At 41.3% G+C, this 23,810-nt stretch overlaps 1 protein-coding gene across 1 annotated transcript in view; it reads left to right on the top strand.

Annotated features, from left to right (window-relative positions):
* The window catches only part of NDRG1 (N-myc downstream regulated 1), a 40,385-nt gene that overhangs the window by 14,021 nt on the left and 2,554 nt on the right, over nt 1-23,810 (top strand). The window contains exons 3-15 of the mRNA XM_009088252.4: nt 2,178-2,213; nt 9,506-9,611; nt 11,021-11,141; nt 13,808-13,870; nt 15,463-15,523; nt 15,982-16,068; nt 17,237-17,293; nt 18,238-18,341; nt 18,750-18,806; nt 19,611-19,662; nt 20,431-20,478; nt 21,991-22,026; nt 23,326-23,377. Of these exons, the coding sequence (XP_009086500.3) occupies nt 2,178-2,213; nt 9,506-9,611; nt 11,021-11,141; nt 13,808-13,870; nt 15,463-15,523; nt 15,982-16,068; nt 17,237-17,293; nt 18,238-18,341; nt 18,750-18,806; nt 19,611-19,662; nt 20,431-20,478; nt 21,991-22,026; nt 23,326-23,377 (880 nt within the window). The remainder of the gene's footprint in view (nt 1-2,177; nt 2,214-9,505; nt 9,612-11,020; nt 11,142-13,807; nt 13,871-15,462; nt 15,524-15,981; nt 16,069-17,236; nt 17,294-18,237; nt 18,342-18,749; nt 18,807-19,610; nt 19,663-20,430; nt 20,479-21,990; nt 22,027-23,325; nt 23,378-23,810) is intronic.

The following is a 23,810-nucleotide window of genomic DNA, read 5'->3' as shown; positions in this document are numbered from 1 at the left end:
CAGCTGGGTGTGTGCAACCCACAGCCTGTTACAGCCACTGGAGCTGCAGCACAGAAACATCCTAGCCTTTTTTTTTTATCATTTAACCTTGTTGTACTGCTTTCCAGTCTTTATTGGACTTTTTTTTAAAAAAAAAACCAACCCTATCAACAACATCTGGATTCAGTGGCTGACTCTTTAGTGGTAGCCATGCTCTGTGCTTTGGTAGGTTCATGGCAAAAAATTCACTGTAATATGTGAAGAAACATCTCAATGTTTTCTTGAAACAAAACTAAGATTTTTATCTTGTTCCCAATGACACTTTTTCTTGACAATCATGTATATAAATGTGCTGGGTTTTTTCTGGTCTTATACACTAGAATTCATTGCTCTATCTGCTGCTTTCTTTTTTATTCCCTCCCTCTTTTATGTAAACACTTCAGAAAATAATTTCCACTTGTGACTGCAGTGGAATGGCTAGAGAAACTTTAAACACAGCTCCTTTGCCAAGGACATTGCATGAAAGCAGAGCTTGTTTGGATACCACTGAATGCAGTGCTCAAACTTTTCAGAAACTAAGACCCTTTTTTAATGCCCATATTGTTCAGAACTACCAAAGCAAAGGAGATTCTAAGCAGAAGTCCTGTTGGTACTGGAATATCTTTGCTTCAAAGTTCAGAAATATCTTAAAATACTGATTAACCTCATGGGCTTTGGTACCTCATAGGCCAAAAGTTGGAATCTTTACAAGGAGCCCTATATGTTTTTGTTCATGATGTTGCCTTAAATTTTGTCTGCATGGGGGAAATTAGGACAGAGTTTGATTTCCTCTGTGGCCATTTTAACATAGATGAAGGATGTTAATGTGTTTTGAGACTGTGGAAAAAGTTGCCCTGAAGGATGGTCAGCACAGAGAGATGAACAGGGGAGCTGGTTTTGAGTGAGTTATTGGGTGAGGCTCTCTGTCTGGCTTGTTGTGCTTGGGCTCCTGCTGCAGCCAAGCCTTTGCTCCTGAGCAATGATCCCCCTCATTTCATATGCTGTTGGTACAGGTGCCAAATGCACTTATTCCTTTCAGCCCTGGGTCCCATGGGAGCAACAGTGGCTGAAATGTTTTGTTTAAAAGATCATGAGACCAACAATACAGTGAGAGTAAAACACAGCATATTGTCTAAAGCTAAGGCTGTGCAAAATTATTTCTGCTCAGTCAGATCTTTGGTAGTTGTTTACATGTCCAAGAATGTCCCTAATTGCCCAAAAGTCACAACTAAGAATTACAATTTCTACTGCAGTGCTTGAGGGTCCCCAAGAAAGCACCTGTGGTGCTTCTGACATCTGTCCTTATTTTACCTGGGCTTCTGAGGCTGAGTGACCTCCTTGTCAGGATTCTAAGCTTTTTTTTTAATCTCAGTTTTATTTTTCAAGCTTTGGCCTTTTGCACTTTGCAGCATAAAGTGTTTGCTTGGCTGTTCTTCCTTCTGTTTTATTTCCCTCCAGTGGAAATAAGTTTGACTTCTTTCTTCTCCCTTAAAAGAAGGAGGTAACTAGAAGAGGTTTCCTCCTTTGAAGCTATAAGCCTTGTAGGCTGTTGGAGGTGTGGAGGTTGTCACCTCACTCCTTTCCTGGTGGAGACCCTTGACAGGTGCAGGAGATTGTCAGTGGCAGCTATGGCAGGTGACAGGGTGGAATGGACCTCTCTGTGTCCAGCCAGCTTCCCAAACACTGCAAAGACGAATTTTGGCTGGAATAAAACCCTTCCCAACCCTTCCCACGTAACCAACTCCCAGTAATGACTGCTTAACTGAGCTCCAAGTGTTCAGTGCATTCTTGAAGTGGGACTTCCCACCCTAGACAGGACTGAGGCTGTTGGCTGTCCCATGGCTACAATAAATGATGCAAAAAGTTCAGTTTTACTGCTCCTTGTGAGTGTATTGCTCAGATTTAACAATAACTGAGGATGCACCAGCTTTTGGTCTTCATTTTGCTGGTCTGTAATCTAGCATTTCACTGCTTTCATTTCTCCATGAAGATTAGTGGGTTTAAAAGCTCTTGGGTGAATGTTGATGCTCGTCAGAAGAGCTTTCATTGAATGGAGAGAGAGCTCTCAGCTGCAGAACTGGGGGGTTTGAACACATATCCAAGCACAGATTTCCAGAGCTGCAAGTTACTTCCATTAATGCTTTCAAATCTCTTCACAGGCTATCACTCGCCTCCTTCCAGACTTCGATGTTCAGGCAAGTAAAACCATTATTTCCTTCCTCCTTTTTTTTTTTTTTTTTTTTTTTTTATTTCCTTTTTTTTTTTGCACGAGGGGAGATTGAATTGACATTTGAGAAAACAGCAAGATGTGACTGGAAGGGACTGTCTGCTTGCCAGGAATGCTGTTACTGTGGGAGAGGGGTCTGAATGGGGCTGTGCTGTAGCCATGTGAAGGGGACCATGGGGGGCCTTTTCAGCCTAGAGCTGAGAAAGGTTCAGTCAAAGGGGATGGCTGGTTTGCAAGCAGTTCTGTTCTTGCTGGGAGAATGAGAATCTTCAGCAGTGGTAGTGAAAACAATATATTCCCCTCCCACATGGACACACACTTCCCCCTGTTAATTTGCTTTCATTAGCAGCGTGCGTGCATTTCCTCAGAGGAAATGTTCCTCTGGATGCATCCCATTATGCTGTTGAAATTTTCCAAAATATTCCTGGAGCCTGTGGGGTGGTGGAAGGTGCAAAGCAATCGGTATTGTCAGTAAAAGGAGTGATGGTATTTCTCTATTTTTATTTAGAGACATACAAGCTTATAGCACAGCACTAGGTCACATGGAGGCCCTTTGCTCTCCCTGAGTGTCACACTTTTGATAGATGACTTTGTCCCTCCCCTGGCTCCTCTTATTTTATTGCCATTTGGGCTTTTGACTGAGAAGTTTGTTCTTGCTGATTCTTAGCTGAGACTAAGAAGTTGCATGGCTGCAGGAGCCAGGCTGGAATGAGCTGGGATGAAGCTCAGGGAGGGTGTACCTGCCCTGTGATCAGTGTGAGTGGTGGTTTCCCACTGCTGAGGATGAGGATTGTGTACTGGGAACAGATGCTCTCTGGGTGTTTCATTTTTATCAAGGTGTGTAGAAATGGAAGCAGACTGTGCAGAACCAGGGAAAGCAATTAAATTGTTCTAGTCTGTGTTCAGGTCTTTGCAGGAAACAGCCCTTCTCTATTGCATGTTGTGCTTTTTTAGCACCTATCTATATATTTCTATTCAATGTTGTGCCAGTTGCTCTGAAAATACAGCCCAAATTTGAGAGTTTTCCTTGGAAACCAAGTGAGACAGCTGTCTTGGACTTTTTTTCATCTTTCAATGGTTCTTACTACAGCAAAGCTGTAGTTTACAGTAATCCTGCATCTTACCCCTATTTTTTTTCTTAATGAAAACTACTGCCTGAGGTCTTGATAAATGTAAGTTAGATTGTCACCACACAGCTTCCTGCAGGGCTGTGCACACCATGGGAGAAGCTTTCTGTTTGGTTCTGGATTGATCACTTGGTGTAAATAAATTGAATCCCAGATTAAGTCTGCTAACAGGAATACTACAGTCTTTTGATTAAGAATCCAGAAGTGACCCATATTTCATTTCTATTCTTGGAATAAATTGCTTGGTTTGTAAACCATGTGTATATATAGATTGTTTTAACTTGCAAGATCAAATTCTCTAAGCCTTTTTGCTTTTTTTTCCTCCATGTTTTGGATTAACTCTCACTAATCCAGAGCAGTGGTTCTTGTCATTTAGCTCTGTTCTGCCAGCTCTTACTTTTTTTAATGATCTGTCTTTGTTAAGAGTTTAATCTTTAGTTGTTCTAGTTCAGGAAAAATGTGGAATAAGTCTCAATGCATTTTGTTAAAAATTGTGACTGCAAAGGAGACTTTGCTTTGGTTCTTAAAGCCACAAGTGCCCTCCCTGTGTTTCTTTAAGTTCTTTTGTGGTTGATTTGTGGAAAAAGTGGTTTGGCACTGCTATGAGAGATTTGATTGCTTAGTTCATTAGAGAAATTCCTGTGTGGCCTAGAGGACCCAGGTCACTCAGGACTGAGGCTGAAGCTCTTAGGGAGCAACCTCTCCAATGAACTACTTGGGAAGAGGATGGACCTGCCCAGGGAAGGAAGTTATTGGTGCTTGGCAGAATGGAGCTTCTTATTTATTGCCTGTGTATGGATGTGGGTGTCCACCATATCCACTGCGAGTTCCTCCATCCTTCTGGGAGCAAGTTAGGCTGTGTTCAGTTAATGACTTTCTTTCTGCCACTAGTGAAAAGAACTGTCTGTGATAAGTTTTCCTTCCAAGAGTAAATTTGACCTAGTTACTCAGATTTGGGAAAAAATAGATTCTTACTTCACATGCAGTTCTAGACAGACTGGAGTTAAACACAGCTTTCCATTTTTAGAGTAAGCCACTGTATAGTGGTATATTGCCCTTCTGAAAGCACATGTTGCAAGACACGTGTGGTTGTTCTCTGGGAAAAAAATCTTTGGAGTTATCAGGGGATGGCCAAGACAAGAGATGAAAGAACTGGCAGTTCTGAGCTGCCTCCAGACAGCAATTTGTCTGTTATGATGTCTGTGGCACCCACCTGAAAACTGAAGTAAAGGTCTCCTGGATCTCACACAGGGAATGTTCCTGGCCAAACCTGTTTTGGGATAATTGATGATAAACGGTGCAGGGCACTGTGCCTTGGGTGCCTTTGTGGTCTTCATGCCAAGCACGTTTGAATTGCATTTCCAGTTGGATGTGTGTGTGTAGTCTGTAGCTTTGGAGCCAATGGAGCCCTGGCTCCTTCTCACTGTGCATATTCATGTTCATCCTCCCAGCTCTGTTTCAGTCCATCAGGACTCTGCTTTCTCAGTCACTCAGCAGAACTTGGAGCAGTGTGGCAGCTGCAGAGTTGAGTTTGTCCCTTGCACTTGTGGCCATCTGTATCCAAAGGCAGGAAAGATCTGTTTCAGATTTACTTCCTCCTCCTCCTGCCTGTTGATGGAGAAGGGAAGAGCTGCAGGGGAGATGAATCAGCTGGAGCAGCTGGCAGGAGGGGTGGGATTCCCAGGTTTGGGGTGTTGCAGTGTGCTGTGTGGATTTCCTCATCCTTTGGGACACTGAAGGAAAGGGAGGGGGTTGGCTGTGGTTTTCATCACCAGAGTGAGAGCAGAGCAGGGTGACCCCTGCTAATCGGACTAGGAAGGATCCCTGGGCAGAGCTGTCGCAATGACCTGCGTCAGTTCCTGCTGCAAAGTTTTTGTTCTTGGCTTCCACTTTAGCAGGGTCACTTACATTTACTTCTGAAGTCATCATCCTTATTAATGTACCTGACCACCACCCTGATTTTGGGGAACCTTTTTCTTAATATTGCTAATTCAGAATAGAAATGTTAACTAATAAAAAAAAAATGGAAATGTGGGCATTGGGTTTTAGGAAAAAACAAGCATAAGATGAATTGAAATTCTATTTTAGAGTAAAAAAATCCTTTGAGAAAATGCTAAAGAACTTCAGGACAAAGGGGGTTTGAAATTGAACATTGAAATAGCACATTAAAAATCTCAAATAATTTTAATCTCCAAGAAACGGAAAAAGAGAAAAAATAGCTTATGCAGGTATTACTATAATAAAGTTCTTAAGTAATATGAATTTAAAATATACTATTTCCTAGAACTTTCAAAGCTATTTAAATCTTCTTTAAAAGCTCCAAAGCTTTTCCCCCAGTTCTAAGGCAAGAGAAGGGAGTTGTATTTAACAGTCATAATATCATGAATTAAAATAAAAGCACGAGATTGTAATTGAGGATTAAGTATATTTGAAAGCTTTAAAATAATCTTGATGGAGTGCAGTATTTTACTTAAAATATAAAACATGACGTATTTAGCAAAATGTGCAGTGTGCATGTGCAGTTTTCCTTTTTAGATATCTGAGACATTTTGGTCATGTATTCCGTACTTCAGAAAACAACTTGTTCATAAACATGTTTCTCAATCCATGTCATATTTACCCAGGGTAGAGGGGATGGAATAAATGAGCCCTCCTGTGTGATAACAAATTTTCTTCCCCTTCAAACCTCATGAAAAAATTAAAAGGTCACTTGAAGCAAAAATAAAATCTATTTTAGGATCTACCAGCTCCTCCAAACTGAGGCAGCCTCCCTTAAATTGCACATACTGAAAGAATTTGCATGTGTGTGTTTGGTGCACTGAGATAAGACTGCACCTCTGTTAAAGTGAGAGATGTGAACAGATGGTGTGTTTGTCTTTATCCTTCTATCGGATTAGTGTACCTTGGATTTTTTTCCAAGATAGTGTTTTAATACAAATCAGTTGGTGAAGAGCCTCTTACTATAATGTTGATGTTGATTGGGATGTGCTGCCATCTGTTTTCAGTGCTCTGCATTTTGAAAACATCCATCCCTACATCACGTAGACAAATCTCTTGATCTTTAATAGGATCAATAGGGATGTGAAGTTGTTGATGTCACCAAACAAACTGGTTTGAATTGATTGTTTTTTAGAACCTTGTGTGCATTTCCCATTAAGAATTTGTGCTACAGGAAAACAGCACAACCCTATTGAATTAGGGGAGTCTCACTGTGACAGTAATGAGGAATTGAGCCAATTGTTAAACTGACTGTGTTGTGCCACTTATTGGGAGTGTGGTCACCTGTTGTCTCTGAACTATTTTTAGTTGACTCTGAGCTTGAACTAGATCCAGGTTTCCAGTTCTGGTAGAGTTCTCTGTGGTGGCCAGTGGGATGTGCAGGTTCAAGGCTTTGGTTTTATCTACCGTGAACAGACTTTTTCTTTCATGCATGAAGGAGGATGATCCTGAATCATGAAGATGCTCCCTGCAAAGAAAACAGGTCCTGGATTTTCACTGTTGTTACTGGAAAGCTCTAGCAATAAAATCTGATTATATGAAATGCCTATTAGTCTCTAACTGAGGGGAAAATAATTTCAATGTTCCACACTCAGCAGGAGGTGTGTTACACAATAATGCTTACTTTCATTACAGTGCTGAGGTTGCCAAATTATATTTTTTTAATTAGCTAAGTGTAAGAGAGTAGAATGTGGAAAATATTAATTGCCATCATTATTAATTTCATGTATTATTAATTCTATATACTGGCACTGCAAATCTATTTAGGAGTATTGTATGACAGTATCCAAATATATATTAATGATGTAGAATGTTATTGGGGCCCTGAGCAATCTGATTTAGTGGGTGGCATTCCTGCCAACAGCAGGAATTAGATGATCTTTAACATCCTCTCCAGCCCAAGCCTTTCTATAATTATATTTTTAATAGTATATGGTAATGACTTAGCCAATGTATAATGTACAATACCATATTTTTCCACCGAAAGCTGAACTTGGTGACATTAGTAAGGTGATGTAGGAATCCTTTAAATGTGTCTTATCTACTTGGAAATACTAGATATCAAACATTTCAAAGGCCTTAGTTTTTTTTGTTCTGAATCATTGTGACTTACACTAATTTTTCAGTCTTTTGCATTTACTGGAGACTTTAATCCTGGCTTTTAGGAAAGAACTCAATTCTGATTCAATTTAGCATAAGTTTGGGTTGTTTCAGCATTTCAGGTAACAAAACATTAAATGAAACTAACTTCCCAAAATTTGATGGAAACAGCAACAGGAAAGACTGTGCTAAATCCCAGGTTAGAAATTTGGCACTTTGTACATTGTGTGGCAAGGAGTTAGTTCATCTTTGATGTCTGACCTCTGAGTACATTCTTCCCCTGGTCAAACCTGGTTCAAATCCTATTTAAGGGTGACATCCTGGTGATTTAGTCTGTTTTGGTTTCCCCAGCTGGGCATGATGGGAGTCATAAGCCTCTGCAGGAGAGCAGCTTGTCTATATAACCCAGTTCCCTGCTGGGGCAAAATAAAAACCTGCCACCCGTCCTCTGTGTGACTTGCTGGATTTGTCACCCTGTTTTGCCTAAAGATGGTCCTAGATGTGGAAGATACAGCTTACCTGATAAGTAATGCAGTGAGTATGCAGAGGAATGAGTCTCTAAGGAGGTAGAGAATCTGAAAATTAGTTTTGGAGTGTAGTTCAGACAGCAGCGATACTTAACTTGTCCTGTGTGCAAGGGGTGATTAGGTCTTGATTCACTGCCTCAGTTGTAACTTAAAGCTGATGTAATTGTGTAATTAAAAGGAAAATAGATGAAATGTAGAATGGTGTTGCCTAGAATCCTTATTTGCAGCAAAATGTGCAATGCATTCCTCGTATCAAATTAAGGAGCTGAGATTTAGATTGAATTATTACTTCAGATGATGGAAGGTAATCAAACCTTTTAAAAAGGTTTTTGCAGGGGCTGTACATCTCTGATTTCTACAGCATAATTTTTGAAAGATTTGAATTGAACTTGGACTTTGCCTCTGAGTGTTACAGCATGAAACAAATCAAACAAGCCGTGCAGCAGCAGGCAGTGCACTGCACTGAATGCCATGGATCATATTTGTGTCCTGTGCTGTAAATAAAGAATTCTGGGGAGATGCAAAGACTGGCTACTGCCTATATAATTCCTTGATTGTTATGTGAGTGTAACCATACTGTAAAAAGGTGTCAGAAATAACTGTTGGTTTGTCATTCCTTTGGTACATTTTGGCAAAATACCAAATTGTTTAAACCCATGTGAAGTTCAAGTGGAAAAGAAACAAAAAACTGTTCCATCTTTTGTGTAACTCACATTTAGAGATTCAAAAGATGGGGTGCTCTTGGGGTCTTTGGTTTGTTAATGAAGGTGTCCTTGGCTTTAAGATCAGTATGAAGTATGAACTCCTGTTATGCCAAATAATAGCAGTTTACTTTGTAATGTCTTTCCTGGTAAGGATCAGAATGATGTTGTGGTTATTTTGTTCTATTAGCAAACTTTACACAGTTCGGTTTATGCTCAGGTCTGTACATCACAAGCCATAAAACAAACACATGTGGCTGCTGATTTTATTGGGGAAGACTACTGCAATCACAAGGCTTCACAGTGTAATAAATCCTTATGGCAGATAAGCATGTACAAGCTCCTTAATGCTGCTTTCTTTAGGGAATAGTGGTCATTTTCTCAGCTAGAGTTCTTTTCCTAGAAATCAGAAATATTTTATCATGGTGACTTGTACTTTTGTGAATGTTGAGGGTCATAGTTGTAAGCTCTTGGTATTCTAGGTGTCAGTACAGCAAAACTGCTTTCTTTGTTTTCTTATTCTGCCTTTTAATGTGGTTAAAAACTGTTAAACTGTTCCCTCAGCATCTGGTTAGAGCTAGCAGTTTGAGTGCTGCTGCAATTGTCTGTGGACTGGAGGAGGTGACATCAAATGTAAAGTGTCAGCACAGAGCCCCACCATGGGGCAGAACGGGGGTGTCAGGGTGGGATTGCAGAGCAGACCCCAGCATGGGGCAGGACCTGTGCTCGTGGTCCATCAGGCTCTGCTGCAGCAGCCGTGCAGGAGCACTTGGCCAACCCCTGAGAGCTTGTTGCTGTCCTTGGCAGGAGCAGGATGTGGAGACTGTGCACGGCTCCGTGCGGGTCACCATGTGCGGCACTCCGCGGGGGAACCGCCCGGCCATCCTCACCTACCACGACATCGGCCTCAACCGTAAGTGGGCTCTGCATCTACAGCTCCTGGGACAGCACTGCCAGAGCTGGGAAAGAGCAGGGCTTGGGAAACCCTCCCCAGGCCCTTGCTTCTTTGTGGGCCTTGGAAGCTGTTAGATGGCACCTAACTCTTACACCAAGTGTAATTCTCAGATGAGTTTTTTATCCTTGCTCAGTAAATAATTGGAATACTTCAGTTAAAGGGGTGAAAGATCTCTGGTAGTTCACAGTGACTGTGTATGAATGCTGTAAAAAATCTCAAGGGCAGGCCAATGGTGTATTGCCAGCAGGAAAAAGAGCTCTGCTGGGGCTTTGGGTCCTGCCTGATAAGCAGCCTTGTGCTGCTTGGGTTTTTATGAGTTACGTGTCAAGGCAGTATGAAATGAGTGTTGGCTTTGTGTCGTTAGCCAGCATTAGGAAAAAAAACCTTCAAGTGCTTTTTATCTTATCTGTCATATGATGAGTTAATAGCCAGACCTGCTCTAGTTTGTTCTTTTGTCAGTTCTATTTGTTGCACACAGTTCATGGTTTCTTAATCAGTTATCAATATTTAAAAACACCTGCTGATCTTTATGGGCTGGCTATTGCAATGGGGTGAATATTACTATAAGACAAAAAAAAAGCTTATTTGCCGGTGTTTCATGGAAGTGTCTTTAATTTTGATTTTCAGTGAATCAGCACAGAGAAAATCTGTAACTTAAATTTAAATTACACCTTCTCCTTTCCAAAGTTGTTCTGGACTTGCATATTCTTCTAAAGTTGATTTGAGCTAAGACTATTTTATATTCTGCCCAGATTTTGCATGTGTGTTTTGTGAGGACATTCAGAAACACAAGGAGTATTGAACCATTTTCTAGGCACCTCAGAGATGGTACTTTCCACACCAGAAGGAAAATATGCTAATCCTCTCCCTGTATTAATATTGCTTAAAAATCAGAAATCAGATCACCTCAAGCCTTGGAGCCTACAGCAATGAGTATCCCAAAAAGATGCTTTTGTCTTGAGCTGCAGGGCTCAAGATGTTTAACTTGTAATATCTGGGCAAAAGAACAAGTCACCATCCTAGCCTTGAATATTTTTTCTCTCCATTTGTCTTGACACAATTAAAGAAAAAAAAAAAAAGAAAATGGACAAGGAAATGGGCAATTTAATCTAAGACAAAACCTGGGATAAATACCCTTGGCTTTATTTTGTTAGTATTTTAACTTTGCATAAGGAATATTTTTTGAGGAATTAGGTGTACCAAGTAAATACTTCCAGTAGGTACAAAAATAAGATGGAAAACCTTAGCTGACCTGATTGATTCAAGTTTTCATTAACCTGCAGGATAGATTAATAAATTATTTTTGTAGCTGCAAATTTAGTATTTCCTTTAGCATAATTATGTCATATTTTCTTTTCCTTCCCAAGATAAAACTTGTTTCAATCCTCTCTTCAACTTTGAGGATATGCAGGAAATCACCCAGCACTTTGCAGTCTGTCACGTGGATGCACCTGGTCAGCAGGATGGAGCACCATCTTTCCAGGCTGGGTGAGTTGTCAGGGAAACAGCCCATGCTTTCATAGTTACCCTCTTTTGGAAAAAAGTCTTGAGCTGCAGTTTCATTAAAAAGTACTTGCACCAAGCACAGTAGTTGGCTTTTGATCTTAAATTCTGACTCTGTTTGTGAAGTACTGGAGTTTTGGGAGCTCTGTTTTGTTGTGCCAATTCACAGTTGACTTGGTGGCTGCAATTCTGTGTTTTAGCTCTGCTAACTAGACTGCTTGTAAAGCAGTTCCTTGACAGATATCTACATCTTGTCGATTTAAATTTAAATATTAAGCCAGCTTGTTTTGTAATGACATTCCTGAATATAAATACTACAGGAAAACTAAATGATTGCTATAAAGAAGACAGGCATTAACCTCTACATCACTCCCATGTAAGTCTGTGGTCTTTATGAAGTAGCAGCATGGTAGATGTTAAGTTGATAACCCAGCTAAAAATGCAAGTTGCTGGGCAGTGACAGGGTGATGACCCCCACAGAAAGTTTTAGAGAGCTCTGCACTCCTGACTGTGCCATGTATGATGCTGTAACTCTTGGAAACCTTGTGGGCCGTGAGCACTGCCATTGCCAAAATGCTTTACCTGTTTAGGGCAAGTGAGACAGGTTTACCTTGAGATGCCCCTTGGACAAGAACCAGCTTGGCTGAGGAAGGGAGCAGCCAACATGCCAGGGGAGGGAACAAGGCAAGGAGCAGTTGTTCTGTAAGAACCACACACTAAGGAGCTTATAAGTACCCTTATTGCAGGAGCCAGTCTATTTCCCTGCTTAAAATCTAAGCTGGTCTGATGCTGCTGTTAGCTGCAATGGCCCAGTTGTCTGTCAGAGCAGCCTACAAAGCTATTTCAGTCACCCTGTCTTTGCATTTGTTTAAATCATGAGCTTTTAAGTGCCTTAGCCCTCATGTCCTGAGCGAGTGTTAACACTTCTGAGTTGGCAGCTGCAGAGGGCAACCATCCTGGTCTGGGGCTGGCAAAGGCTTGATACAATCATGGTGGTCATGTAAGAAGCTGTATTATCTCTACATGCCCTTCAATTGGGAGACTTGCATTCTCAAATTAAGTCATAGAATCATGGTTTGTTTTGAAGGGAAACTTGCAGGTTACTTAGTCCAGTGCCTGGGCAGTGAGCAGGGATGATTTGATCAGGTTGCTCAGAGCCCTGTCCAACCTGATCAGGAATGTTTGCAGGGATGGGGCACCCACCACCTCTCTGGCTTCAGGGTTTACCACCCTCTTTGTAAACAAACTTCTTCCTTAGCTTATAGCCATGCTGTGAGGCCCTGATGAAGGAGGAATGATGAGGAGGATTCCATGGATATCAGAAGGCCAATTAATTACTTTATTACACTCTATTGTTCTATACATCTAAAACTGAACCTGCCAAGCACTCGACCCTGCACACACCTCTCACACTGCACAGAATCTCGTGACTGTCACCCCACAGTCCCCACACACACTCTTGGCCCTGATAGGCCAAGGAAACAAAACACCTCACTTTGGGTAAACAATCTCCATATTGCATTCTGCTTTTGCACAAACACAGGCACAGCAAATGATAAGAATTGTGTTTTCTTTCTCTGATGTTCAGAGAATGTGAAACCCGGAAATATTCTTGGCAAGAATTGTGCCTTGCTTTTCTCTGTGAAGAGAAATGTGGGGCTACATTAGTTCTAATTTACCCTAATCTACCCTCTTTTAGTTTAAAACCATGACCTCTTTTCCTATCACAACTGGTCCTGCTGAAAAGTTTGTCCTCCTCTTTCTTATAGGTCTCCTTTAAGTACTGAAAACCTTCAACAAAGTCTCCCAGACCAAAGCCATTGCAGTGACACCACCTTTTGTCACATTAAGGTTTAATTTCCCAAAAAGAAAATCTAAAAAAATAAAATGCTTTGCAGTCCTTGGTGGTTTTTGTTTGGTTATATTTTAGAGACTAAACTGGAGAATAATTAGGTATAACAGAGATTTAAATACATCCTAGGCAGATGTTTTCCAGCTCTACTCCGGATAGATTTTTTTTTTTTTCCTCATGCTACTCAGTTGAGATTTTGCTCAGAATCTCCTTCTCTCAAAGTTTTTTTCTGATTTAAGAAGACCAGGAGCAGCTGTTTTTATTGAGCCTTCTTCATCAGCTTCATAGCCTTTCTTATGCCTTCATTTTCCTCATCAATATTAATGAAAAGCTGTTCTCATTTATCCTATGGAAATGTTTGTGTCCTTAAAAACATGCATGTAAATTTTTTGCCAAATAGCTAAAAGTCATTTCTGTAGCCTCTGATTATGCAATACTGGGAAAATTTTGTGGTGGACTAGAAATACAAACATAGTGAATGTGGTTGGAAACTCATCTCTCTTGTTCAAACTTCTTCATAAGTTCTAAGTGTAAACATTCCTTGGGAAAGATTCATTGTAGTCTGTTTTGTTCTTAGGCATCTACTGTCTTCTAACATATAGAATCTATATATAGATTATGCTCATATTTCTGCAAAATTACTTTTGCTTTCTCCTGATTTAAATTCAGCTCATTCATTCAGTGATCTCATGATGACCACATTTGGTACGAGCTCCACAGGGATCACTGTGTCTCTACAAATGCCAGTGTGCTCTGCTGGATGTGCTGTAGTAACTCCTCAAAAACATGCTTCTTTCAGGTATGTGTATCCCTCCATGGATCAGCTGGCTGAAATGATTCCTGGAATCCTGAAACAGTTTGGGTGAGTGTAGAATTGTTTACTTGTATTTCTCCTTTTGTCTATGTGGCTCGCTGAAAGAGCAGGCATTTGTCTTAGCTTGGCTGTCTGGCATTTTGTTTGCTAGAAATACACTTGTGGTTCTTTTGGATGCCTCTGTTATAGATGGATTGCTTTTGCCTTGGTTTCTGAAAGAGTTTATTTTTTGGCCCTTTTTGAAATGTCTGGTTATTTTTAAACAGGAAGCAACTTAGGAGAAATCCCATGAGCCTAATTTAGGGCCTTCCTCCTATATTCTCTGTGCATAGCCCTCACAGGGGCAGGGCACAGACAATCTGTTCTTCCCACTGAAACAACCCACGTTTTCCTGTGTGGTTAAGCAGGAAAAAAACCAAAAACACTGTCCCATCTGAAGACATTTACTGTTTTGTTTCTGTGGCTTGAGTGTTCTAGGGGGTCAGTCTGACCTCCCTGAGCATCTTGTACAGCCAAATGCAGATGCCAGGTCACCAGTGTTAAAAGACCTGGTGGCAGTGTTCCTGGGTTGTCTACCTGCACCACGTTTGGGGATTTGTCCTCCCTTGAAGCTCAGCTTTAGCAGGAGCTGTAGCTGAAAAGGTTCCTTTTCTGTGGAGCTCCTGCTCCTGGTACACAGTGGAGAGGGCAGGTAGACACCTCCAAGGGGTTTTTAGAACAAGCAGAGGAAACTTGGCATTCGGGGTTAGGCAGCTTTGGAAAACACAGCCTGGAAACACCACCTCCCCAGTTTAGACATTGCAGTTATAAGCAGCTCTTCCAGTACTGTGGGCCAGGTCACCTCACTGCCTCTTTAGGGGGGGTGGATTTTTTGAACTGCCTAATGTTAGGCACTGCATTGCCAGTTCTGTTGCACTGTTCAAAAAATGTGACAAATAACATCAACACCTTGGAAATCAATGAAACTGGAGTGTATTTAGAAAGTCTTGATTTAATATTGCTAATGAGAATTAAAACTATCCTCAGGTATTTTCCTAAAAGCATTGAATGAACCACTGTTTTTCTCACTGGTTTTGTCTAGCCTTCCCTCCCATGTATTTTCTATGACCTTGAAGGTGATGCTTTAAATCTGATTTCAGTTAATGCAAATATTTGGTTTGTCTCTGCCCTGTTTGGTTATGAAGTTTAAACTTCATCACCCCAGTGACTGGATAGCAGGAGATGTTTCCCTGCCAGCCTCCTGTTAGAGAGGAACCAGTGCCCCAGTTGGATAGCTGTGATGGGGAAGGCAGGGGGAGCCTGGGGAGGGGGAGCCTTGTATTTAGGCTGCAGGTTTCAGGTCTGTATCTTATAAGTTTTTCTGGCAGAGACTAACCATTTCTCCCCAGGATCAGAACAATGCTGTGGTTGCTCAGTATATTTACTTAAAGATAAGTGAGGATAGCTGCTGCCCTGCAATGCAGGAGGACCAGGGTCCTGCAAATATCACTGGGGCCACTGACATTGCCGGGGGTCCACAGCCTGCCGAGCTGAGCCCTCCCTTCTGCAGATACCCTGGCATGTGAAAGAGGAAGGCTACTGGTGTAACTTTATTTTCAGCACCCTTCCTCATTTGTCTCTTCTGTTTTATTGCTGTGCAGGCTGAAGACTATCATAGGAATGGGAACTGGAGCTGGTGCCTACATTTTAACCAGATTTGCTGTGAGTTTTGTGGAACTTCCCTAAAGCCTCAAGCCTGATTTCCCTTACATATTGTTGTTCCCATAGCGTGCATGGAGAATTCCTGCTCTGCTGTGCCCAGTTAAGCATGCAAGCCAAGCTTTTAAGTGAAATACCACAATCTGCAGGATAGCTAATCCAGAAGACCTAGATTTTCCATTTTAAGGCCTGGGCTCTACCCAGTTAATTTGCAGAAGGTTTTTATAATGGGAGTTCTCTATTTAAACTGAGGGTGGAGAAAAAGTTAAATCCTAATGTTCTCCAGCTGCTCAGTTGAATTGCTTTAATTTTTTTTTTCCCCCATACATATGCTTCTTTTCTGCAAGATAAAACTAGACCTACCACTTTCCTCCCCATGACATAATTTGATAATTTAAATTTTTTGCTGACTGTCAAGCTGCAAAGGATATCTGACAAATCTTAGATCCTCTCTTTTGCAGTTAAACCATGCAGAGATGGTGGAGGGATTAGTTCTCATTAATGTAAACCCTTGTGCTGAAGGTTGGATGGACTGGGCAGCAACTAAGGTAACCATCTTTAAGTCAGAAAAATAAATCTTACTGCAAGCCTATGGGGCATGGGGAGTTTGGCCATCTTCTATGTTAGGCATGACTGCAGATACTAAACATCCTGGGCTAATTCCTTTTGGGTTTACTCTTCAGTTTGCAAAAAAACTTCATAGAGGGCTAGTGATAAAAATAAATCCTTTGAGAAAACAGATACATGTGGCACAATGGAGCTACTGGGAAAATTCCTAACAGCTCATAACTACTGGGGAGAACAGTTTACCTGGACAGGGTAGCTTTGGAAACATCTTTCAAAAAAACATCAGTAGTGTAGCATTCAGTGCTTTCTTATCCATGGCTTTGTTTACCAACACAGCCCAAAATATGAAGCAGAATACAGAAAAATGTCCAGAACAGCATCCTCCATGTTTCAATAATCTGTGAGGCTTAGATGCCAAAAGGACTCAGAAAAGAGCATTGGCTACAGATGGTTTGTACAACCAGAAGATGCAGACATAAAACAAACTCCTCGGAAAAACCTGCAGAGCCAGGATGTAACATTCTTTCAAGGCTTAGTTTCTAAATATATACCCATATTAAACTCATCAAAATGAAGTGATAGAAAAACTTATTTAAATGAAATGTAGTAACTTTTCTGTGCTGAAATGAACCTCCTGACCCATTTTGATTATCACCCAACACCTCAGTGCATTAAATTCTTCTATATCTATGCCTCTGCCTTCCACCTCTCAAGGGGAGTATTGCTCACCTCAAGAGCACAGCAGGTGCCTCATGTTCTTGTGTCCCTCCAAAGCAGGAGCATTTACTGTGGGCTGTGAGCTTCTGGTCCCAGTTCTATTGCATTGTCAGGGAGGAGAGTTGGGCAGTGGGTTTCAGGGCCAGTCACCAGACTGGTTTGCCTGGTGTTCCTGCAGGGACTGATTCCCTAAACACCTCTGCCCCTAGCAGTGTGTTCCCTGTACAACTGCATTAGTGAAGACATCTGATGAGAATGACTCAAACCCCTGATGGTGTTCTAGGTGGATTGAGGGGGGAAAATATCACTGTAGGATATGGTTCATGTAGAGAGAGCGAGAAACATCCATTGGTGTGTTTATGGGTAATTGGAAGGTGTCATTTGTTCAGGGGCTGTATTAATAGCAGATACTTAGGTAATCTTGCTGTTCAGATTTCAGGTTGGACGAATGCTTTGCCAGACATGGTCATTTCACATCTATTTGGAAAGGTAATGCTCAAAAGATTCCTCTGATGTATTCAGTCATCTGTATTTACCTCCTGGGGCTGGAAGGAGTGCAGAAGCTTTCAGTTAAACAACAAAAGATGAAGTTAAATTGAGATAGGATTCATACTTTTGTTCCCAGCATTTTGGGCAGTATTCTGCCATGGGGTTTTCTGTGTCCTGAGTACTCAAGTGCACCTCAGTTGTGATAACTCTAATAGGGGCAGCTCCCTGTCTAGGCAGCCAACACTTAAACACAGGTATAAGGGTTGTATATGCTCATGTCCTGAGCTGAAAAACCCCACAGACTTTTTTATATAATATACTTGTGGCTCTGTGACAGCTGGGTATTGGTGTTAACAGTGCTCTCCAGTACAAGCCTAATGTAAAGTGCTGGACTGTTTTTGAGGCTACTTTGCCGTGCTTGAAATTGTTAGTAAATGCAATGGAAAACTCCATTCCAGCAGAACAAGGAACTAATCTATAAAGACTTTAGAACCCAACTGTTTGAAAATGTTTCTGATTGAAGTCCTCGAAGCTTAGTTATTTGCTATTGTGAAATTGAGTTCCACATTACATGTTTTTTAAGCTTTCAACATCTGCTTTACCCTGGAAACATTTATTAGGCTTCTTACCCTGAATCTTCTTTTGTTTGTTTTAAAACCTCACACTTGTCTGACTGTAACCATCTACACTACAACATGTTTTGCAATTGTGAGATTTAAACATTACAACATATTTGAGTTTTCAAGTGAAAATTGTGGTACTGCAATCAGAAGCCAGTATTAATTATGGGTGACTTCAATGGGTGCTGAAAGCTGTCCCTTCCCTCAAGGTGCACTCCTGTTGTGCATCTCATATCTATGAGTCTGGTACACAACTACTGTGCCATGTCTTCAGATCCTTTCAGAAAATAGCCCCTGTTCTGAACAATTCTGTCTCCACTTTAGGAAGAGATTCACAGCAACCATGACCTGATCCATACTTACCGTCAGCATATCATTAATGATATGAATCAAACCAACCTTCATCTCTTTGTCAACTCTTACAACAGGTAAATACATTTACCTGATTTCTAACTGGAAACTTTTAAGAGGCTGTCCAGCTCTTTAGAGACAGTATTTCTTGTGTGGTGGGATTACATGTGCTTCCCCCAGTATGAAGTTCTGCTTAATAGTGCCTTTAGGGATCTCAGGTGGTTTGCTTATTGGAGAAGGACCTCATGCATTTGTGGGTTGAAAGGTTGTACACTGGGACTGAACTACAACATTGATTCTTCAGTCTAAGTGTGGTTCTACATCAGTTATGGAGGCCACAACATATTAAATTGTGATTAAATTACCATTAAGTCAGATTAAATTAACATGTGGTTGTCTGTGCTTTCTCTAAACTAGAAGAATATAGAAGTATCTATAAAATTCCAGTGTTTCAAAAGCCTTTGTCCTCTCTATTTTTTTTTTAGTCGGCGAGACCTAGAGATTGAGCGCCCAGTTCCTGGAGTGAATGTTGTCACCCTTCAGTAAGTTTTTTTTTTTTGAAAGCTTACTGCAGGTCAGGGGCTGCCATTAGGAAGAACTCCTCTCTCCAGACCTGACAAACATATTAAAATTGAAAGTTAAATAGTTCCTGTCACTGTGCATATAAAAATTTGGGCTTACAAAGTACTCGAAAAGTTAGTGTTTAGATTCATGCAGAAATGTGTTATAGTCAATGGAAATTATAGCTCTAAAGGCACTTGAGCTGTGCTAATACAACCAAGAATAAAGACAGCCCAGCCCAAAACCATTTAGAAAACCAACCAAACAAGAAAAACTTCCAGGAAGATAGAGCAGGAATGAGAATGACTGGCTGATAGATCATCTGGCTTTGCTTATGCTCCAACTTGTGCAACATAAGTTGTCAAGTCCTTCCTAGCTCAGCTGCTGAGGTTATACACAGGAGACTCTGTTCCTCTAACAATCTGTTTGGAATTGGATGGACAGAACCAAAATTTGGAGCTCAGGGGTCCAGGGGGTGGTAGGCAGGAGGCTTTGATGCTGATACTCACATTCAATTTCTTATAAATCAAGGAAGGAATAAGAGCACTGTCAAGGGCTGATTTGCTGCCAGCTGGGGAAAAGAACAGGTTCTCAGGCAGGGAATCGGTGCATGTCACTGGATCTGCAGCTATTGCAGGATTTTATGTATCTTTAAGCTGCCTGAAATACAAAACAAATCATTTCACATGCTTAACTGTCTCACCCTTCCAGAGACACAAATGCAGCTCAGGGCAAGTCTGGGCTGGGTGGCAGAGATAACACCCATTGTGTGTGCTTCCTTGCAGGTGTCCTGTTCTCCTGGTGGTGGGTGACAGCTCCCCAGCAGTGGATGCTGTGGTGGGTACCTTGAGCCTTCTTTGCCACCCTGCTGAGGATGGGTGGGGCAGCCAAGGGGCTGTAGGAGGCCAGCAGAGCCCCTGCCACACAGCAGCCCTGCTGGCTATCAGTCCAGCCCAGTGGCTCTCCTCTTCCAGACCGCAGGAGAGCTGCTATTAATTCCATGCTGTTTGTCCCTTCTGCCTGTGCACTATTAGTTAATAGCTACCACGTTAGGAACAATCACCACAGCAGTTCCAGTGAACCGCAAATATTTTCCTTTGGAGAGGAATCTGCTGCTGGTATTTTAACTTGCTGTGTGGTGCTGGAGCTGTGCCCTGGGTCACTCTGCAAGTGAAGAGCTTCTTTTTGACCATTATAACTCTCCCCAGATGACTGGATGACTTCAAATGTTGTGCCTTAATGGGCATGCCCAGTCTGCTGGCCCATGGCCACATGGCTGCTCACCACTTGGGACACTACCAGATGACCCCAAATCACAAGATAAACAACACTTGTTGCCACTGAAGTCCCAGAAACAGATGAGGAAAAAAAAAGTCTCCAGTTCCCAAGTATGAGTTTGTAACATGGGGAAAATGCAGTTAAAAATGTGAGCTGACTTAGGTTTAAAGATGTGTATATGTATACACAGAGTCTTCACACAGAATCATAAGACACTCAGTTTAGTCTGAATTATGCCAGAAAACAAGGTGTTGGATCTGTTTTCATACAAGAGTTCATACTTAAAATCTTGTGTGCAATGCCTTATGCTGCTATTCTTTTCTATAGGTTGAATGCAACTCAAAGCTGGACCCCACAAGGACCACGCTTCTGAAGGTAATAACAAAAACTGTCCTTTTCAAAAGAAACATTTCTCTCACATAAAACCAGTTGGATTAGCTAAAAAAGCAGAACTAGAGTGATGTGTTGCAATACTGATAATACAGTGAGGATCCAGTTCTGATTTAAAACCACAGCTCCTTCAGGGTGAGAGTATTTTAGGGGGATAAACAAGACCAGGGGCTTCGTGTCAGAATTACAGCAGGGAATTTCTCAGCTCCTCCATTTTAGAGATGAGAGCTGAAATGTTCAGTATTTCACATACCCATAATGAATTTGACTAGAGCTGGCAAAGCTGATCTTGAGATATTTTGAAGGGTTTGAAAAGCTGCGAGCGAAGTGCAAACCAGTTCATTCTGTTACTGTGCTTGCCTTTCAGCAGTAGTGTCAGGTGAATTGACAGCTAATCTATCAGCCACAGTTTGGTCAACCTGTCTTTTATGAGGGTACAGTCTAGGACATCTTACTGCTAATCCAGAAAAATTGAGAAAATCATTTAAAAACAGCAGAACATCAGGCAAAGGCTTTGGCTGGTGTTTGGCATTCAGAGTATGAGTGCAATCTTCAGCTTGTAATGAAGTAATGATGAAGTAATAGCATGCAAACAGTGAAACAAGTTTGGTCATGCTTTGCCAAGGGCTTCTACTGCATCTCTCTTTAGTGAACTAGTCAGTGAAAATTATAATAAATATTTTTTCCCCCCCTAATTTGAGGAGTTATACTGCTGCCCTATAATGTGGGTGTGGCAGACACCCTAAGAAAGTTTGACACTGTCTCAGTCCTTGTATCAGTGGCCAGCCTTTGCTCAGTCCAGGGATATGGCTGATGCCAGATCCTGCTGCAGGCCTGTTTTTCTGCTCACTAATCCTAGATAGGATTTGGGGTTTCCTGTAATTTACAACTCTACTGTTTTCAGCTTGTAGTGTTCCTTGGAACAGGACTGTTTTTGTTGGGTTGACTTTGAGGGGTGGAGTGGCAGGAAAAACGAAATGCTCCAAAAATATTTCATGCACTCAAGATAGCTTTTCTCATCTGGCTTTCCCTGCTTCCCTTGGCAAGTCAGGCTGATGCTTGCCATCAGCAATCTCAGCAAATTGTTTTTCCCCTTTTTTCTCTCACGTCTGAGCTTTAGGTGTTTGTTTTCTCTACCCTGTTTGTCATCCAGGTCAATACAGACTCATGTTATTGGAATTCAGAGTTGAACTTGCAAGCAGGACTAATAGGCTGGTTTCTAAGAAACTGGTAATTGCTGCCCAGCAAAAAGCATTTCTAGCTCCAGCTGATGCTTTCCCTGAGCATCAAGAGCCTTTGTGGTTTTCTGGGGTCCAGTTGCAGCTCTATAAACCTTCGACAGCTTGCTCTGATGCATTCATCCACGTGTATGTTACTCACACAACAAAAGGAAGTGTTTTTTCTGCCAGATAGCTAAAAAAGGTCATTTCAATATATCCTGAGCACAAGTGAGTTCCTCTGGCATTACTCTAACTGCCTGTTCTCATCCCATTTCAGATGGCTGACTGTGGTGGGCTCCCTCAAGTTTCCCAGGTAGGATTTGCTGTCGGAAATCCTACTAATGATGTTCTGCAACAAATGGGTGTTTTCCTGTAGGGTACTTGCTGTTCCCAAATGTCAGCCAAAAGGATGGGTATGATTCTGTGAATAATGATGTCAGTTGGTCATCTGAGCTTGCTTTTTTCTTTAAAGAGCAATGAAGCACAAAATTAAGATTGGGAGGGGATATTATTTTCACTGATTAGTCTTAACCAAGTAAAGAACTGAGGTGGGAATGCAGAGGTATTATTTTATGCCTATTTACTAAGATAATGTGGATTAAGGCTTGAGGCACTGACATTTGAACAACATTCTTACTTGGACTATTTATAGTGTACATCAGGGAAGTGGGAGACAGGAAATAACAATGCTAGGTTATTGCATACACTGGCTCAGCTTGACTGTGGATAAGTGGAGTTTTAGAACACATTTTGGCATAAGTTCCAAGCTGTTAATAAAACAAGGCTGGCAAAGTTAAAATTTACCTATGCCCTTGTGTTGCTTCACTTTAGGAGCTGATTTGTAAATCAGCTTTGGAATGTGATCTAACATTGAAACAGATTTCTAAGCAATATGAAGTGGTGTTTGTGAACTTCAGGAAAAGCTAAATTTGTAATTGCCTGCAGAAGGCCCTACACAGGCAGTGTGTGCTCCAGGAGTGGGAATTGGGAAAAGGTTTCTTAAAGCCCTGCTGTAGTATGTGCTTCTGTTGTAGAGAGTCCATTCTTTGCAGTGGTTCAGAGAATTATGCAAAAAATATTTTCATATGAAATAACAGAGACTGTAAAGCTTATGTGGCCTGTTAGCAGAGGAGAAAAAACAGGGAGTGCCTCATTGCAAGAATGTTGGTTGTAGGCAGTTGTGCTGGTATATTCCTGGTGAGCTTTCTAGCCCTATACATGTAACTATCAGCTCTGAATTGCTGAATTTGTTCTCTGCTGATTAGGAATCACTCAATTACCAGTCTTGTATGAACTGCCCTGTACATCTTGTGAGGGCAATTGTTTTACTTTGGTTCACCTGCCTCAGTAACTGCTCAAGTCAAGTTTTGAGCCAGGTTTAGACCATTTGTGTTCCCTGGATCTCAAATGCATGTATCCATTTTGGAAAATAATGGGGGGATGACTAGGGTGGGAATGATGGAATTTTCTTATAAATGAAGTTTTCATACAGTCAGTAGAACCCACAGAATATTTAATATGTCCCTGTTAAGATAGGGCATCTGTGGAATCTGTAACATTGAAACGTAACCTACTGAGCACTGCCTTTGATAACTCTGTCTCTCTTTTGCAGCCTGCCAAGCTTGCTGAAGCTTTCAAATACTTTGTTCAGGGAATGGGATACAGTAAGTATTGGTTTTATTGAATGGCTGATCTTGCTACTGAAGTTAATTGGGCATTTAAGCACCCAGAGAGTCTCTGATCCCAGATGTGTCACTTTTTCCCCTTTGGAAATACATTTGCAAGGGGAAAAAACACATGCTGTATCTGGGCAAAGGGTTTTCAGACCTAGTGATGTTATTAAATAGTAGAGAGCTTTGTAAACAGCTTATACCCACAAATACCTCTTTCACTTCATCTCAATGTTTTTAAGGTTGGCTATTCGTAATAGTGTCCCCTTGTGGCATCAAAGGATGATGTTCATCTACTGCACACAACATTTAAAACCTCATTGGTTTTAAATGAGGTTTAAAACCTCATTTAAACTTCTTTGAGTTGTAGCTGTTTGTTTTTCATGTATTTGCTTCTGACAGCTGCTGTGAGGATGCACTATGAGCC

Source organism: Serinus canaria, chromosome 2, assembly GCF_022539315.1.
Source record: "Serinus canaria isolate serCan28SL12 chromosome 2, serCan2020, whole genome shotgun sequence".
NCBI classification, from domain to species: domain Eukaryota; kingdom Metazoa; phylum Chordata; class Aves; order Passeriformes; family Fringillidae; genus Serinus; species Serinus canaria.
Note: the sequence above shows the minus strand (reverse complement) of the source record. Positions and strands in the feature narration are given on the sequence as shown.